This window comes from Phyllobates terribilis, unplaced genomic scaffold, assembly GCF_046119375.1.
Source record: "Phyllobates terribilis strain yellow unplaced genomic scaffold, ASM4611937v1 Scaffold_1__5_contigs__length_1240528914, whole genome shotgun sequence".
NCBI classification, from domain to species: Eukaryota; Metazoa; Chordata; class Amphibia; order Anura; family Dendrobatidae; genus Phyllobates; species Phyllobates terribilis.
The window spans coordinates 586,799,645-586,818,401 of NW_027362761.1; the positions used below are offsets into that span (position 1 = coordinate 586,799,645).

Consider the following 18,757-nt stretch of genomic DNA (forward strand, 5'->3'; position numbering starts at 1 on the left):
AATTGCTGCATTCAACATCTCGTACTGTAATCTACCCCCCGGGTACAACCCATACAATGACATTACTTTTTCGGTTTTCTCTACATATTTCCTTCCTTCTCCTCTAGCAACTATATCTTTGGGGTCCTGTCGCTCCTGATTGTTTGTGTCTCAGGGGTCGCTCAATGTCTTTAGTTTCCCCATGATTTTGGCTCCAGGCGTTCCGTCCCCTTAGACTTAAGATCAGACCAGGCAGCTGATGCACAAGTAGAATTGTAACAGGTCCCTACACTCCCTACCAAGCACTGAATTGATTATTTTACAACTTAATGAAGCACTGAACACCCCGCGCACCCACGTCCTAGTGATGTCTTATATATACGGCTTATATTAGCTAATATACGGCTTAACGATGCAGTTGGCTCCCCACGTCTTAATAGAGGATTGGTTAACCCTGCGCCCTAATAACATCTTAATACACAACTTATCAGTAACTTCACTCCCCGCGTGTCCCACAACTTAATACACGACTTAATAGAGGCCCCGCATGCCCGCGCCCTAATGGCGGCTTAATACACGACTTATCAGCAACATCACCCCCCGCGTGTCCGCGTTATAAACAAAGAAATTTTCCTAAATTCTCAAGTGTATACATGTACGCCCCTGCGTACAAAGATCGTTATAATGGGATGGAACACCTCGGAAACCACAGAGCAGCAGTTAGTCAGGAGCGACTACACACCAGAGTTCTTGGAATCACACAGCGGGGACTCGCCCAGTCGCATGAGGCTGTCCCTAAGGGCCAATCTAGACACCACAAACTCATCAGAGACCGCTCAAAATACGAGTAAGCACTACGGATTCATTAAATCTGCAGACTTACCGTATTCAGTGATGAGAGTTGATCAGGCTCTCGCTTTGAGCAGTCCCGGCTCGTCCTTAGGTGGTCCGGTGATGGGTACCCCGAGACTTAGAGTCCTCACGAGTGTGATCTGAGTCACGGCACCATTTGTGGAGGTTTCACCAATTTAAGATACACTAGGTAACTGCTCTCCTCCAAATTAAAGATGCCAGACTGCATGCAGAGAAGCTAATTAACCAAATCTGCTAATCTGGTTGAAAAACTTCACTCAGACTGAACCACGCAAAATGGCATACTTTATTACGTAGACATGGGGTTATATAGTATTCTCCTTCTAGGTGGGATTAGTAAAATTCATCGCTCTTTCTGATAACTCGGCACACTGCAATTTGCTCATCCATGTATCTTTTGGCCTTAGTAACGCCTTAGGAATTCCGATGGGAGGGGTGAAGTCGTCTCTCAGCGCCAGGAGCGACTACACTCCAGAGTTCTTGGAATCACACAGCGGGGACCTGCCCAGTCGCATGGGGCTGCCCCTAAGGGCCAATCTAGACACCACAAACTCACCAGAGACCTAGTCTAGTCTTTGCCAACTCGACATGAATCTCTCTATCAGCCATGCACATGCATACGTCATTCCCAGGAAATCATTTAGTTTTTCATGTCTACAATAAAAACAGAAGCTGTTAGTTATATATTCATTAACTATTAACATAATCCATGTCCATATACACATTTGCATACATACATACACATAGATTATTCCATCATCTCTTTATTAATTCACACTGATTAGGTAATCTTTTAAAAGAAACGAATTGATTTTCTATAATATATATATTTTACCTTGACATGAGCACATCTGGAACATCATGTCTCGCTCCATCCACCAACGTCACGTTGCACCACAGACTGTCCAGGAGTTGGCGGATGCTTTAGTCCAGGTCTGGGAGGAGATCCCACAGGAGACCATCCGCAACCTCATCAGGAGCATGCCCAGGCATTGTAGGGAGGTCATACAGGCACGTGGAGGCCACACACAATACTGAGACTCATCAGGAGCATGCCCAGGCGTTGTAGGGAGGTCATACAGGCATGTGGAGGCCACACACAATACTCAGCCTCATCAGGAGCATGACCAGGCGTTGTAGGGAGGTCATACAGGTACGTGGAGGCCACACACAATACTCAGCCTCATCAGGAGCATGCCCAGGCGTTGTAGGGAGGTCATACAGGCACGTGGAGGCCACACACAATACTCAGCCTCATCAGGAGCATGCCCAGGCATTGTAGGGAGGTCATACAGGCACGTGGAGGCCACACACAATACTGAGCCTCATCAGGAGCATGCCCAGGCGTTGTAGGGAGGTCATACAGGCACGTGGAGGCCACACACAATACTCAGCCTCATCAGGAGCATGCCCAGGCGTTGTAGGGAGGTCATACAGGCACGTGGAGGCCACACACAATACTCAGCCTCATCAGGAGCATGCCCAGGCGTTGTAGGGAGGTCATACAGGCACGTGGAGGCCACACACAATACTGAGACTCATTTCGACTTGTTTTAAGGATATTACATCAAAGTTGGATCAGCCTGTAGTGTGTTTTTCCACTTTAATTTTGGGGGTGACTCCAAATCCAGGCCTCCACTGGTTAATAAATGTGATTTCCATTGATGATTTTTGTGTGATTTTGTTGTCAGCACATTCAACTTTGTACAGAACAAAGTATTCAATGAGAATATTTCATTCATTCAGATCTAGGATGGGTTATTTCAGTGTTCCCTTTATTGTTTTGAGCAGTGTATATCGTTATATTTTATATTACATTCTATATATAATATCAGTTTTTTTGTATTTTTACTTTAATTTTTAGCTTCTTCTGCGAAGCCAAATGTGAGAATCAGTAACATTAAAGCCAGGTCATTTTTCTTGGATTGGTCGCCATATCCATTGGACGGGTCTCAGGAAGGATTTGTTACCGGATACAAGGTTTTTGTGAACGATACAGAGAAAGGCTGCAACCTGTCCGGTGAGAATCACTACAATCTATCCATTTGTCTATTTATTACATATCTATCTAATCTATCAATCATCTTTTCACAGATGACATGTGCAGATTTTATATCGAAGATCCAAATAAAATGCAGATCACAATAAGTCAACTAACACCAAATAGAAAATATAAGGTAGCTGTTGTGGCCATCACCGGTGGAGGAGAAACCCGTAGCGATGACAATGTGGCTGACACTCCCGATGACAGTGAGTGTTATTTTATAATACATTAGTCATTGATTATAGAGAGCAATAAATCCAATAAGTAGAACAAGATGTATTATCTCATGATGAACATTTTAGTTGCGTGAATAGAGTGCACAAGATGCTACTTCTCAAATACAACTCCCATCATGTAGCAGGCACATAACTGGTGACTGCTACAACCACTAAATAAACAGTATATACTAAGCTGGGATCCATGACTGTACCTATACTCTAGACTTTTTTCTATTACTGTACCTACATACTGAGCTTGGATCTGCTACTATGCCTATACCTTAGACTTTTCTAATACTGTACTTATGTACTGAGCTTGGATCTGTTACTGTACCTATGCCCTTGACTTGTTTCTATTACTATACTTACTGTTTGTACTGGGTTAGGATCTGATACTGTGCTTATGCCCTAGACTTGTTTCTATCACTATACATATGTACTGAGCTTGGATCTGTTACTGTGCCTATGCCCTAGTCGGGTTTCTATTACTAGACTTATGTACTGAGCTTGGATCTGTTACTTTATCTACATTCTAGGGGTAGATTTTAAATGACTTATGTTTGTACTATCTTGGACCATCATGTTATCATGTACAACATAATGTCTTATCTTCATGTGTGCCATATCCTAGTCCAATATTACTTACATTTTTACAATTGCATCTTACATTAATATATCAGGATATTTTACATTGATTAAGCCTATTATTATATGTGCTTCTTATCACTAAGTCCATTATATGTCATGACACTTTGTACCAATATGACACTGTCTTTATTATATGATATGAATTTATTTTTACATAATATGTAACAGACTCTAAATAGACCTAGCAGTGTATTGTATGAGACTTTTAACCAGGTATACCCACCTCTTTTTTTCTGTATTTGTATTCTCCTGCTTTTACATATTGATATGATTTTTTGTCCTATTTTTTTAATGTATTGTAATAAAGATGCTTTTAGCCTTCTAAAAAAAAGCCTCATCTCTCTAAAGTGTTGGTCATACTTAGCTATAGTAACAAATCCAAGTTCAGTACATAAGTATTGTAAAAGACATAAGATTAAATATAGATACAGTACCAGAGATCCAGGTTCAGTACATGTTTTAGTTTAGTTTGGTTTCTTTTACTATATCAGCTGAGCATAGATCTTTTACTGTTTATATTCTAGTCTTGGAAAAGAAAGACACATGCATATAGGGTGATAAAGTAAATTAGAAAAAGGGGTAAAGAGTGAGATGTATGTTCACCTGATGGGGTTGTGAATGGCACAACACTAGTATACACCCGTAGAAAAAAAACTGCTGTAGCAGTTTCGTCTGCAGATTAGAAAGAGCACTTCTTTTGCACATAGAGTTGAAGAGTATAGAGGTGTGTGAATATTAGATGACTGTGTAGCTTGGTAGAATCACTGGTTCCAAGCACATTAATGTGGTAAAAGTAGTCTTTATTATGTATTTCTGAACTGGACCAGTCCCTTTCTAAAATCAAACTACATATGTTCTAGTTATATTTTACCATACTTATGTACTGAACTTGAATTTGTCACTGTATCCGTTTTAAGCTTGTCTATTTTATTATACCTATGTATTGAGCCAGGAATTATGTTCTTGACTTGTTTCTGCTACTATACTTAGGTACTGAACTTGAATAAGGTATTGTGTCTATGTTCTAGGCTTATTTCTTTTACCATATGCATCTACTGAACTTGGATCTGGCACTGTATCTATGTTTTAGGCTTATATCTGATACCATATTTAGATACGGAGCTTGTATAGGTGACCTGATGTTATAACCTTGTTTCTGTTACTATACATATGTACTGAACTTGGATTTGTTACTGTATCTATATTTTAGGCTTATTTCTCTTACCATACTCCTTTTTTGTGTTTTAGCTGAAGCAGTGGTTCGTTCCATAATTGTGCCAATTATTACAGTGTCAGTGCTGGCATTAGTGCTACTATTAATTGGATGCTGGAAAAGAGCCTGGTGAGTGTTCACAGACTAAAGATACAACTATACAGCAAATAGTCTCCACAACTAAAGACACAGAGGTGGCAGTCACTTAATGCGAACATATCACTGAATTAAAAACTGCAGTGCGACCAAAGATAATATCCAGACAGACTCGCTGTTATCTAATGTTTCTCATTAGAGAATAGGTTCAGGAGCGATATATACTGCCGCCCTGCTGGTCACCTATAACCAAGGTAGAACTTGAGAATGTATCAGAATATCACATGTATTTATTCTCTTGTAAGTACTTTAAGAATTCTCTCTTTTTAGGCTGAAAAGAATATTTCTCCCTGATATCCCAGATCCTAACAGCAGCAAAATACTTTCCTTCAATGGAACAAAGGTAAAAGAGGAAATTTAATTTTTATTCTACTTCATCTATTTTTTGGTTAAAGGGGTTCTACGCTTACTGCTAAACTACCAAAAGAAAATTAGGACAAGTGAAAGAGTTATAAAAACACATTGGGACTGATAAAATTTAAGTAGAGGACAGATGAAAGAATTATACCTGCAGGATCAGACTACACAAGGTTTGTAGTCTGTTACCATGGAGACACATTGAAGCTGTATACACAAAACGGTGGTTGATTTTTTTTAATTTTTTTTAAACAAGACTCCATTTTTCCTCCTAGATGCCCAGGAACAATATAAATAATTTCTACACACATTATATATCAGAATCAATATGTAAGTTTTTTATTGCTGTCAGAGTCACTCACTATATATATATTTTTTTTAACCAGGATGCATTTAATAGACATATCCTACTGACCACCAACCGTGAACCACAAATCGTGGACATTGTCAGAATTCAGGAAAGGATTCAACATAAAACCTACGAGGAGCTGAATGAATCCCCCGACTATCAACTACACGAGCGCGACACCAAAGTCGAAGGGAGCAAGAACGACGAAGACTTCAGCGAAAATTATCTTCCAGGTGGTAATGAGAAATCTTCGTACTCGCTGATGAATGAGCCGTCCTACAATTCCCAGCCGTTTCCCTACCTGCAATTCTGCAACCGGACCTACGTCGGCACATCGGAGGACCTACGTGACAGTGGACCAGGATACAGACCTCAGACAAACACGGCGCAGGTGCACAGTCCGCCGTATTCCACGCAATCTGCGGATTCAGGATCGGGACTTCATGAGGACTCAGCGATTTGCTTTAATAGTCTCGTTTATGGGAGCGAACCAGTGAGCCCGACCTCTGTGGGTTCAACTACGCTCATACTGGTGGAGTGATGGAAACGTCATCTGGATCACACGCACTTACACACTTGAGCATTAAACAAAAACTTCTCGACAATTGTTATTGTGGGCCTTCAGCTCCATAATCAATCCCGGAGAGAAAGTGGCTTTGTTCTCTATGTTTGATGATGGAACTTATCCAATCATATTGGCTGACAATCTAATGGGGGTCTCCCAACGGCAGAGATTAGGGAGGGAAGGCTCGGGCAGCTGTATGACACACAGTGTCTGGCGGTGGTTTACTCTCCAAATCCAAGCCCCCAGCGTGCAGGCGTATGGCGAGGACAGGAGAGGGGAGCTCGGACAACATAAATTTGGCGCTGAATTTAATTGCTCGTCTCACAAATAAAGCTTAAACTCGACGCACGAGTCTGATGAAAAGACCAGACTGTCCGATCAGATATCTCCTCGAGTCAACACAAATGCTGATCTATTCCCTCATCATAGCCCGCTGAGACTACTGCAACACTATAGCGCCCCTCTAAGCCTTCCTCAACTTCTGGTGACATTTTAATTTGAACTCTCCTGTGTCACCTGCTACACATCTATTAGCCAACGAATGTCCATTCCTGACACTTCCATTCATTTGTATGAAAATCTCCCCCCCCCTCCTGTAATGTCTGGTCCTCAACCTGCCCCCCTGTACCGCTCCTCACATAATCGCCAGTATATAACACGTCCTCTCCATACATCTCTGACCTAAACTTCCCACTTTAGCCAACTTGTCAGTCATACAGATGTAAAAACAATAAAAATCCCCCCCCTCCCCCATCCTGATGAAAGGTTTTCAGACACGGACCATAATATCCCCCCCATCACCGTTTTATGTACTGAACATTAATGTATGTCGTTTTTGTATTATTTGCAGATTAGTTTTATACCACAATAAAGGATTCTAGTTTCTATCTGTATGATGTGAATCTGAACTTCTAAAAATCAAGTTGGAAGTTTAGGGGGAGAAAAAAAAAAAATGTATCCGATTTTTTATTTTTATTTCAACATTAAGCAAAAGATTTTATATTGGTGTCAAAATCGGTAAAGTTCTGTGTGAACAAGAGCTGATGACTGCCCCAAACACTGGTCTAAGAATCAGGGATGAGGCAGACTGTGTGCAAGCACTGGGGAATGGATAACAGTGCAAAATACTCTGATGATGAGAGGACTCTGCTCATTCTGTCCTAGTCTATACAGCAAAGCTGACAAGAGCTGCTAAAAACAGTAAAAAAAAAAATTAATTTTATATATATTAATATATATATATATATATATATATATATATATATATAAAAAAATTATATATTTATTATATAAAAAAAAATATATATATATTTTTATATATATTATAAATATATAATTTTTATATATATATATATATATATATATATATAACCAATACGCCTTTAACCCCTTCAAAATATTTGACGTAAATGTACATCATGATCGGGAAGGGGTTTCGGCAAAACAGCCAAACTCCAGGTGCCACAACTAGGTTAGCCCCTGTCCGTTTAACTGCCTAAATGCCGTGATCAATAGCGATCACAGAATTTAGAAAGATAGGCGCCTCCACAATGTAATTATGGGCTGCCGATGGTAGTTATGGCAGCCAGAGGTCAACTAACGAACTCCAGGTCTGCCAGCTACGGTGTCCTGTTAGACCATTCCAGCAGCATAATCTAAAAGGCATTTTGTCAGTGTAACACTGACCGCTATAACGCATTGCAAAAGTTACGTCCTTTCATCATACAGCTGAACAAAACGTTGAATAAAACGCGATCAAAAAAGACGAATGTAAATCAAAATGGCATCATTGAAAACGTCATCTTGTCCCGCAAAAAAAATAAAAATAAACCGCCATACAGCTCCATCAGCGGAGAAAAAAAAAATTAAAAAAAAAAACACAGCTGTTAGAATAACGTCATGCAAAAACAATTTTTTTTTCTATCCAACATTGTTTTTATTGTGTCAGAAGGCAGGCAATGCACCCGGGCAATTGCAAAACATAATCCTACAAGTAAGTGAATATATGCAGGCAAGTTTAAAAACAATATTTAATAACAGAAAAGAGAAGAAAAAAAAAAAAAATATATATATATATATTTTTAAATATTTTAGATTTTTTTTCCTTTTCTGTTATTAAATATTGTTTTTACACAGCACTGCAATATTCACAATGTACTGGGCACTACAATATACTGGGCACTACAATATACTGGGCACTACAATATACTGGGCACTACAATGTACTGGGCACTACAATGTACTGGGCACTACAATGTACTGGGCACTACAATGTACAATGTACTGGGCACTACAATATACTGGGCACTACAATGGCAGATTTGCAATTTTCATTTTGCAACTTCCACTGCGTGTTTGTTATTTGAAAACACCCACAGAGTCAAAATCATCACTTCACCTGTAGATGAATTCCCACATGGGTGTAAATTCCATTAAGCGGTCACTTGAGGGGGGATTCTGCTCTTCTAGCACTTAGAGGCTCTGCAAATGGAGTCCACAAAGTATTCTAGAAAAATCGGACCCGCAAAAATCAAATAGCGCCCCTTCCCTCCCTCCCGAGCCTCACCGTGTGGCCAAGCAGTACTGTACAGCCACACATGGAGTATTGCCTCGTTCAGGAGAAAGTGTGTAAGGCTGCGTGCCCACGATGCGTTTTTCAAGCGTTTTTTCGGCGAAATTTATGCTGTAAAATGCTTTGGTAATCCGTGCCCCATGCTCCCCAATGACAATCCTCATGTTCTGTGCACATGCTGCGGAATTTTCCGCAGCGGATTTTATGTGCGGGAAAAATCCACAGCATGTCCATTATTTATGCGTTTACGCATGCGGAATTGCCTACTCAATGCATTAGAAAAACGCATGGCAAATCCGCATGTCAAAAACGCGTGTTAAAATCCACACGCGTTTTTACTGGCAAGGACATGTAGCAATGAAGAGGAAACTTTCCGCTTCATTTCTGCATCGTGGGCACATAGCCTAAGAAATTATGGTACCTTTTTTACCCATTCTACCTTGCGAAAATCAAAAATCTGGGGCTAAAATCAGTATTCTTTTGCCACCTCCCAGTAGTATAAAATGTCATGACACATCTGTGGTGTAAATATGATCACTACACCTCTAGATGAATTAATTGAAGGGTGTAGTTTGTAAAAAGGGGTCACTTACGAGGAAGGGGGGGGGAGGGGGGTTTCTGCTGTCCTGGCACCTCAGGGGCTCTGCCAATGGGACCATTCCAGCAAAATATGCACTCCAATATGTCGCTCCTTCCCTTCTGAGCTTTGTACGATGCCTGAAAAGTAGTTTTTGACCACATATGGGCTTATTGGCGCACTCAGGAGGAATTCCGTAACAAATTATGTGTTCCATTTTCTTCTAATAGCTCTTTTGAAAAACTTGGGGCTAAAACAGCATTTTAGTGGAAACATTTTTTTCATTTCCACAGCCCAATGTTACACAATTCTGTGAATCATCTGTGGGTTTAAAATGCCCACTACACCCCTAGATGAATTTCTCAAGAGGTGTACTTTCCAAAATGGGGTCACGTGTGGGAGGTTTCTGCTGTTTTGGGACCTTGGGCACTCTTCAAATGCAATATGGAGTCCGCAGTCTATTCCGGCCAAATCAGTGCTCGAAAAGTCAAATAGCGCTCCTTCCTTTCTGAGCCCTGCCATGCGCCCAAACAGTAGTTTTCCCCCACATATGGGGTATCGGCGTACTCAGGAGAAATTGCACATCAAATTGGGCGGTCCATTTTCTCATCTTACCCTTGTGTAAATGCAAATTTGGGACTAAAGCAACATTTTTGTTGGGAAAAATTTTAATTTTTTTTTTCCTTTTCACACTGCTTTAAATTTCTGTGAAGCAGCTAAAGGTTTTGAGCACCTTGAGGGGTGCACTTTTAAAAATGGTGTCACTTTCGGGTATTTTCTGTCATATAGGCCCCTCAAAGTCTCTTTATAGTGATGTGTTCCCTACAAAAATTGGTTCTGCAAATTTTGTTGGAAAAATTGCTGATCAAATTTTAACCCTTCTACTTTCCTACCCCAAAAAAAAAATTATGTTTCAAAAATGATGCTGATGTAAAGTAGACATGTGGCAAATGTTATTGAATAATTATTTTTAGTGGTATAACCATCTGTTAAGGGCATGAAAAGTTAAAGTTGAAAAATTGCGTATTTTTCAAATTTGTTGGTAGATATGATTTGCGTTTATCACCAATATGAAGCACCGTGTGTGATTAAAAAAAATTATCTCTGGGGTACGTTGAAGCGTTCCACAAAGTGACACTGGTCAGAATTGAAAAATTTGTCCATGTTAGTAAGGTGTAAAGAGGTTAAACACATTTGCAGAAATTTTTGCAGAAATTTTTATAAAGCTACAGAGAAGACACAAGATAGTTTTTCAATTAATGTACAATTTTAATTGCATTTTATACATTGTTTCGCTTATGGAAACAAAGTTTTTCAATATCATGGGTGAATGCCGACCTGTGATTTCTGGTAAGCAAATAGGACATATTCTGTGATGAAGATTTACACCGTTCATTTCACACTTTACTCATCATTTGCGCAGATTCTAACAGTCCAGCTGGATGATAATATACATACACTCGAGCCATTCGACATGATAAAACGTGAGTTACATACACGCCGTTGTAGTGAAGGTATAATCCATGCGAATTATATACATATTTGCATATCTTCACCCTTTTGGCTGCCAGACATCGCTCAACACTTTGCGCTGCAATGGTTAAAAGAAATCTGGCAGCAAAAAGTTTCCAAAAAAAAAAAAAAAATAATAATAATAATAAGTTTTTTTTTTTGAACATTTCCATCCTATTTCAGACAGATATGTATTAACAACAACAAAAAAAAAAGTAAAATTAAATGAAACCAGAAAAAGGTGCACGTATCGAAGCGCTCAGACTCCATTGTATGAAACTTGTGCAAATCTATTTCCAAGGAACACTGGCATTAAATATAGGAAATAATAAAAAAAAAAAAAAAAAAATACACACAACAGACACGCGGGTTTGGTGCTAGGATATTCCTCCAGCAGTCTTATTGTCCTGACGTGATAAATAGAAAAAAAAAAAAAAACAAACTTTGATACAGATTGTCTTTTTTTTTCCTTTGTCTTCTCGCGGAATGTGCAAAAAATGAGGGATTTCTTGCTTTGCTTCCCCGTGACCGTTGCAGTGAAATGTATCAGAAGGCGTCGTAGATCGGGCTGACGGCAGTGACGGGAGAGCTGGGGGAATGGCTTTAAGACAATCGCGAGTCTCGGAAGACGAGACTTGAGCAGCGGAAATATCGAAAATGGAATAGCAAAATTCCTTTAGTCTGGCATCAAGAGTGAGATTCTGGATTATTGGACAAAATATGACCAAAATACTGCTTTATGCATTATATTGCATGTCTATGCAAGATTATCAGATTCTGGATTAAGGGAACTGAAAGGCCCCGTCCTAAATGGACCTCTGCACCATTCACTGTACGGGCGCTTTCTCGATTCTCTGGCCGTCCTCGATTCTCTGGGCGTCCTCGGTGACCAGGAATATATTCCCCCTACCCTTTTCATAGAGGATGTTAACTTCTAATTGTGGGAATATCCCTTTAAGAGAAGGTCACTGTAATTTTACCTCTGCTTTACTCCTCTAACCTTATAGTGGATGCTCAGATTTGCATCTCCTGACTACACGCGTCATTCTGTAGTCAGGTAACGCCCACTTTTGGCCAAAAAATAGAAAATTACACCCCATTCACCCTAATCTAACGAGCTGAGCTCTAATTGACGTATCCTCAAAAAAGATTTACATTTTGCTTGCTCATAACTCGATAAGTAAGTGAACCCACACTTCTGGTATGTTCCGGTTTCCCTCTGGTCCATATTATTTATTAAAAAAAAAAAAAAGAGAACATTTGCGTCCCCCGCTCATGTAGTGTTTTGAGAAGGTACAACAGGGTCTTTTCATCCTGAGGTGTTTATAGGGTGGGCAGAGCCGGGGGGGGGCTGCGCAGGAACTTCTGTAACAAGGTCCATGTACAAGGCATCATCAGAGAATGTCCGGCTATGTACAGTCAGTGGGGGCTTCAGTGCTTGGCTGCTGCATACACAGTTGTTTTTTTTTTTTTCCTGACGATGAATCCAGATTTATGTTGAAGGGGAAATAATCCGACGTTGCTCAAATGATAAAAAAATAAAAAAACTAAGAAAAGACAAAACGAGAGGGTTCTTCATTCACCGTGCGCTGGGCGAGAGGATGTGCTCCTCCTGTCGTCAGCTGGTCCGCCGGGCAAAGTCCGCAACTTTCAGTCCGAAGTAATATAGAAAAAAAAAAAAAAAATAAATATATATATATATATATATATATATATATATATAGATACACGTATCAATGGTCAGGATTCCGCATCGGTGCAAAGTACAGGTTGCTTTGGTGGAACAGCTAGGAGGCCCTCCGCTTCTTCATGCATCTGAGAAGCAAAGAGACACGAAAATAACAAAGAAACCAAAATGACCTAAAAAGTATAGAGCCGCTTCACAGAGGAAACACAAAGCACCGGGCAGCAGGGCGCGAGCGACACAAGCGACACACCGCAGGGCACAAGCGACATACCGCAGGGCACAAGCGACATACCGCAGGGCACAAGCGACATACCGCAGTACCACTATGTTACAGGTAAAATGATCATCTCGTATGAAGCTCACTGAAGTGTAGTTCTGGTCCCTGATTATAGGGACCTGTATAACACAGCGTCTGAGCGCCGTACACCAGCACTGGACGCGTGACTCACACGTCCCTTACACCCTCTGTACATAACTCTGCATACCTGAACAAAATGGGTGTTTTCAGCCCTTCTGATAGTTTATCACATAATGGTGCTGGGGGTACAGTGCTCCTGATTGTCAGAGCAGTCACGGAATTTTGCTGGGGGTACAGTGCTCCTGATTGTCAAAGCAGTCACGGAGTTGTGCTGGGGGGTACAGTGCTCCTCATTGTCAAAGCAGTCACAGATTTGTGCTGGGGGTACAGTGCTCCTGATTGTCAGCAGTCACGGAGTTGTGCTGGGGGTACAGTGCTCCTGATTGTCAAAGCAGTCATGGAATTATGCTGGGGGTGCAGTGCTCCTGAGTGTCAGACATCATAGTCACAGTAACTGGTCCTCACACCCTATTAGAAGCAGTCACAGAATAGTGCTGGGGTGCAGTACTCCTGATTGCCAGACATCATAATAACTGGTCCCAACCCTATTAGAAGCAGTCACAGCATTATGCTGGGGGTGCAGTACTCCTGATTGCCAGACATCATAGTAATTGGTCCCAACCCTATTAGAAGCAGTCACAGCATTGTGCTGGGGGTGCAGTGCTCCTGAGTGTCAGACATCATAGTCATAGTAACTGGTCCTCACACCCTATTAGAAGCAGTCACAGCATTATGCTGGGGGTGCAGTACTCCTGATTGCCAGACATCATAGTAACTGGTCCCAACCCTATTAGAAGCAGTCACAGCATTGTGCTGGGGGTGCAGTGCTCCTGAGTGTCAGACATCATAGTCATAGTAACTGGTCCTCACACCCTATTAGAAGCAGTCACAGCATTGTGTGCTGGGGGTGCAGTTTCCCCGAGTGTCAGACATCATAGTCATAGTCCCGGGTCCCAACCCTATTAGATGCAGGCAGAGAATCCTGTGCCGGGGGTGAGGTGCTTCTGAGCGCTGGAGATCATAGTAGTTTGTCCCAACTCTACTAGAGATGAGCTCTAGGAAAATGTGGCTGTTTCAATTCCTTGAAAAGCCGGCCTGCCGGAGGTCCAGCTGTCTTCATTCTCAGGATCAGTGGAGGACCAAGAGGTCAAACCCCTATGATTGTAAACTAATAGCAGTGAGAGGTCATGAATTTCAAAGTTGTGGTTTCTCCGGTACCAAAAAGTTTATGTAAAATTGTCACCTGGCCAATATTTTCATGGGAAAACCCTTCATGTTTTACAGCAGTTTAACAGTGTGCTTTTTGGCCGTAAGGGTGGAATTCGAGAAAACTCCTTTGGCTATAAAAAAGACATGAGCGTTGCGAATGTCTGGCTAATTTACAATAAGGTACGGACTCGAGCTGCTTTTCGGCACAAGAGAATACACCGACTAATGCATCTATGGTGGAACCTTCTAGATACAGTAACAAGGATCGGCAACGAGCGTGCTAGGATCAGCAACGCTCCTGCTAGGATCGGCAACGCGCGCGCTAGGATCGGCAACGCGCGCGCTAGGATCGGCAACGCGCGCGCTAGGATCGGCAACGCTCGCGCAAGGATCGGCAACGCTCGCGCAAGGATCGGCAACGCGCGCGCTAGGATCGGCAACGCTCGCGCAAGGATCGGCAACGCTCGCGCAAGGATCGGCAACGCGCGCGCTAGGATCGGCAACGCTCGCGCAAGGATCGGCAACGCTCACGCAAGGATCAGCAACGCTCGCGCAAGGATCAGCAACGCTCGCGCAAGGATCAGCAACGCTCCTACTCACAATCTGAAACTGCACATCCTGGAACAGCTCCTGAATAAACCTCCGGGATGGGAGACGAAACGTGCAATGTGCTAATAAGTAGGAAACCTCGGAGTAGAGGCAAATGTCATCGAACGCTTGAGGAAACTTCTCTTTAATCCTATGACAATGGAACAAACAAAGCGTAATTAGTGCGGTCTGCAGGCGACGCGAGAGAGGAGAGCGGAGGACACAGTGTGACCGGTTATGCTGAAACGTTCCTCTATATTCACAGCAGCCACGACGCCTGCGGACCACGAGTGTCATCGTCACATATCTGCATGAATATAATAGGAGATGTCCTATGCCTGACACAGAAGAGTCACGATTACAGCTCCGAGGGTAAACAAGGAGCAGAACATCTGATGTGATGTCCTCTAGTGAGGACACTTGTCATTTTCTACTGATAAATTAGACCAACAGATATCAAAAAGTGCTAAAGTATATACACTGAATATATGGAATATGCCATATAGACTAGACTTCCATACACTGAATATATGGAATATGCTATATAGACTAGACTTCCATACACTGAATATATGGAAGATGCCATATAGACTAGACTTCCATACACTGAATATATGGAAGATGCCATATAGACTAGACTTCCATACACTGAATATATGGAATATGCTATATAGACTAGACTTCCATACACTGAATATATGGAAGATGCCATATAGACTGGACTTCCATACACTGAATATATGGAATATGCCATACAGACTAGACTTCCATACACTGAATATATGGAATATGCCATATAGACTAGACTTCCATACACTGAATATATGGAAGATGCCATATAGACTAGACTTCCATACACTGAATATATGGAATATGCCATATAGACTAGACTACCATAAACTGAATATATGGAATATGCCATATAGACTAGACTACCATAAACTGAATATATGGAATATGCCATATAGACTAGACTTCCATACACTGAATATATGGAATATGCCATATAGACTAGACTTCCATACACTGAATATATGGAATATGCCATATAGACTAGACTGCCATACACTGAATATATTGAATATGCCATATAGACTAGACTGCCATACACTGAATATATGGAATATGCCATATAGACTTCGAGAACAAAAGGTGAAATTTGTGTGTGAGCCCAGCAGCCCCAACAAGGCGACCTTTCTTTGATGGGATCCTACCCTCTTTTTGTAGCATACATTTGGGGAACGCTCCATATTTGCCTGACGGCCTCCCAATCAGTCTAAGTTTGGTTTTAATTAGTGCTGCCCTATAAATTAGGCCTGTTGCCCAGGAGAGGTAAGTCTGATACAAAAAGTTAGGGTCCCATAAATAATAAGGTCGCCTTGTGGTGCAGTCCATATGCAGCACAGGTTGGAGACCAATATTATATACGACGATGAAAAGTTTACAGCAATATACTTATCATATTTGCTACATAATCATGGCAGGACATCTTACGTTAGGAGTCCGGTTTCATGACCCTTTGTTCCTACAGAACTACTTAAATTGATGACGAGTCTTAAGACTTCTTTACGAAGCAATATCCGGCACATAGGGGTATCTTCAGGGATTGATTTTCCTCCTGTGGAAAAAAAATCTAAAATGAATCAGTTTTCCAGCTTCTCACATCATTCCCAATACTGGAAGCTCAGGTATAGATAAGATGTACAATTCAACAAGAGCTGTATAAACCAGTCTACAGTGAGCTCCCCCTAGTGGTGGCTGCATAAATCTGTATGTAGTGAGCTCCCCCTAGTGGTGGCTGTATAAACCAGTCTACAGTGAGCTCCCCCTAGTGGTGACTGTATAAATCTGTATGTAGTGAGCTCCATCTAGTGGTGGCTGTATAAATCTGTATGTAGTGGGCTTCCCCTAGTGGTGGCTGTATAAATCTGTATGTAGTGAGCTCCCCCTAGTGGTGACTGTATAAATCTGTATGTAGTGAGCTCCCCCTAGTGGTGACTGTATAAATCTGAATATAGTGAATGCCCCCTAGTGGTGGCTGCATAAATCTGTATGTAGTGAGATCCCTCTAGTGATGGATGTATAAATCTGTATGTAGTGAGCTCCCCCTAGTGGTGGCTGTATAAATCTGTATGTAGTGAGCTCCCTCTAGTGGTGACTGTATAAATCTGTATGTAGTGAGCTCCCTCTAGTGGTGGCTGTATAAATCTGTATGTAGTGCGCTCCCTCTAGTGGTGGCTGTATAAATCTGTATGTAGTGAGCTCCCCCTAGTGGTGACTGTATAAATCTGTATGTAGTGAGCTCCCCCTAGTGGTGACTGTATAAATCTGAATATAGTGAATGCCCCCTAGTGGTGGCTGCATAAATCTGTATGTAGTGAGATCCCTCTAGTGATGGATGTATAAATCTGTATGTAGTGAGCTCCCCCTAGTGGTGGCTGTATAAATCTGTATGTAGTGAGCTCCCCCTAGTGGTGGCTGTATAAATCTGTATGTAGTGAGCTCCCTCTAGTGGTGGCTGTATAAATCTGTATGTAGTAAGCTTCCTCTAGTGGTGGCTGCATAAATCTGTATGTAGTGAGCTCCCCTAGTGGTGGCTGTATAAATCTGTATGTAGTGAGCTCCCCCTAGTGGTGGCTGTATAAATCTGTATGTAGTGAGCTCCCCCTAGTGGTGGCTGTATAAATCTGTATGTAGTGAGCGCCCTCTAGTGGTGGCTGCATAAATCTGTATGTAGTGAGCTCCCCTAGTGGTGGCTGTATAAATCTGTATGTAGTGAGCTCCCCCTAGTGGTGGCTGTATAAATCTGTATGTAGTGAGCTCCCCCTAGTGGTGGCTGTATAAATCTGTATGTAGTGAGCGCCCTCTAGTGGTGGCTGTATAAATCTGTATGTAGTGAGCTTCCCCTAGTGGTGGCTGTATAAATCTGTATGTAGTGAGCTCCCTCTAGTGGTGGCTGTATAAATCTGTATGTAGTGAGCTCCCCCTAGTGGTGGCTGTATAAATCTGTAGTGAGCTTCCCCTAGTGGTGACTGTATAAATCTGTATGTAGTGAGCTCCCCCTAGTGGTGGCTGTATAAATCTGTATGTAGTGAGCTCCCCCTAGTGGTGGCTGTATAAATCTGTATGTAGTGAGCTCCCTCTAGTGGTGGCTGTATAAATCTGTATGTAGTGAGCTCCCCCTAGTGGTGACTGTATAAATCTGTATGTAGTGAGCTCCCCCTAGTGGTGACTGTATAAATCTGTATGTAGTGAGCTCCCCCTAGTGGTGGCTGTATAAATCTGCATGTATTGAGCTCCCCCTAGTGGTGGCTGTATAAATCTGTATGTAGTGAGCTTCCCCTAGTGGTGGCTGTATAAATCTGTATGTAGTGAGCTCCCCCTAGTGGTGGCTGTATAAATCTGTATGTAGTGAGCTCCCCCTAGTGGTGGCTGTATAAATCTGTATGTAGTGAGCTCCCTCTAGTGGTGGCTGTATAAATCTGTATGTAGTGAGCTCCCCCTAGTGGTGACTGTATAAATCTGTATGTAGTGAGCTCACTCTAGTGGTGGCTGTATAAATCTGTATGTAGTGAGCTCCCTCTAGTGGTGGCTGTATAAATCTGTATGTAGTGAGCTCCCCCTAGTGGTGGCTGTATAAATCTGTATGTAGTGAGCTCCCTCTAGTGGTGGCTGTATAAATCTGTATGTAGTGAGCTCCCCCTAGTGGTGGCTATATAAATCCATATGTAGTGAGCTCCTCCTAGTAATAGTAATGTAATGAATATGTATATACTGTGCACATCCGTTACACTGTGTCAGTGGACACAACACACCACGTTATTCCCCTCTACAAACAATGGATATAATGCA

At 41.8% G+C, this 18,757-nt stretch overlaps 2 protein-coding genes across 4 annotated transcripts in view; one reads left to right on the top strand and one right to left on the bottom strand.

Annotated features, from left to right (window-relative positions):
• Positions 1-7,293, top strand: part of LOC141271759 (oncostatin-M-specific receptor subunit beta-like) — a 118,238-nt gene extending 110,945 nt beyond the window's left edge. For both annotated transcript variants that reach the window (XM_073681869.1, XM_073681878.1), the window contains exons 14-18: positions 2,717-2,872; positions 2,947-3,102; positions 5,011-5,104; positions 5,402-5,474; positions 5,875-7,293. In XM_073681869.1, coding sequence (XP_073537970.1) covers positions 2,717-2,872; positions 2,947-3,102; positions 5,011-5,104; positions 5,402-5,474; positions 5,875-6,378 — 983 coding nt within the window. In that variant the 3' untranslated portion in view covers positions 6,379-7,293. The remainder of the gene's footprint in view (positions 1-2,716; positions 2,873-2,946; positions 3,103-5,010; positions 5,105-5,401; positions 5,475-5,874) is intronic.
• A 4,999-nt stretch (positions 7,294-12,292) lies between these two features.
• Positions 12,293-18,757, bottom strand: part of RICTOR (RPTOR independent companion of MTOR complex 2) — a 76,658-nt gene continuing 70,193 nt past the window's right edge. For both annotated transcript variants that reach the window (XM_073681899.1, XM_073681892.1), the window contains 3 exons: positions 16,400-16,523; positions 14,918-15,056; positions 12,293-12,878 (listed from right to left, as the gene is read on the bottom strand). In XM_073681899.1, coding sequence (XP_073538000.1) covers positions 12,804-12,878; positions 14,918-15,056; positions 16,400-16,523 — 338 coding nt within the window. In that variant the 3' untranslated portion in view covers positions 12,293-12,803. The remainder of the gene's footprint in view (positions 12,879-14,917; positions 15,057-16,399; positions 16,524-18,757) is intronic.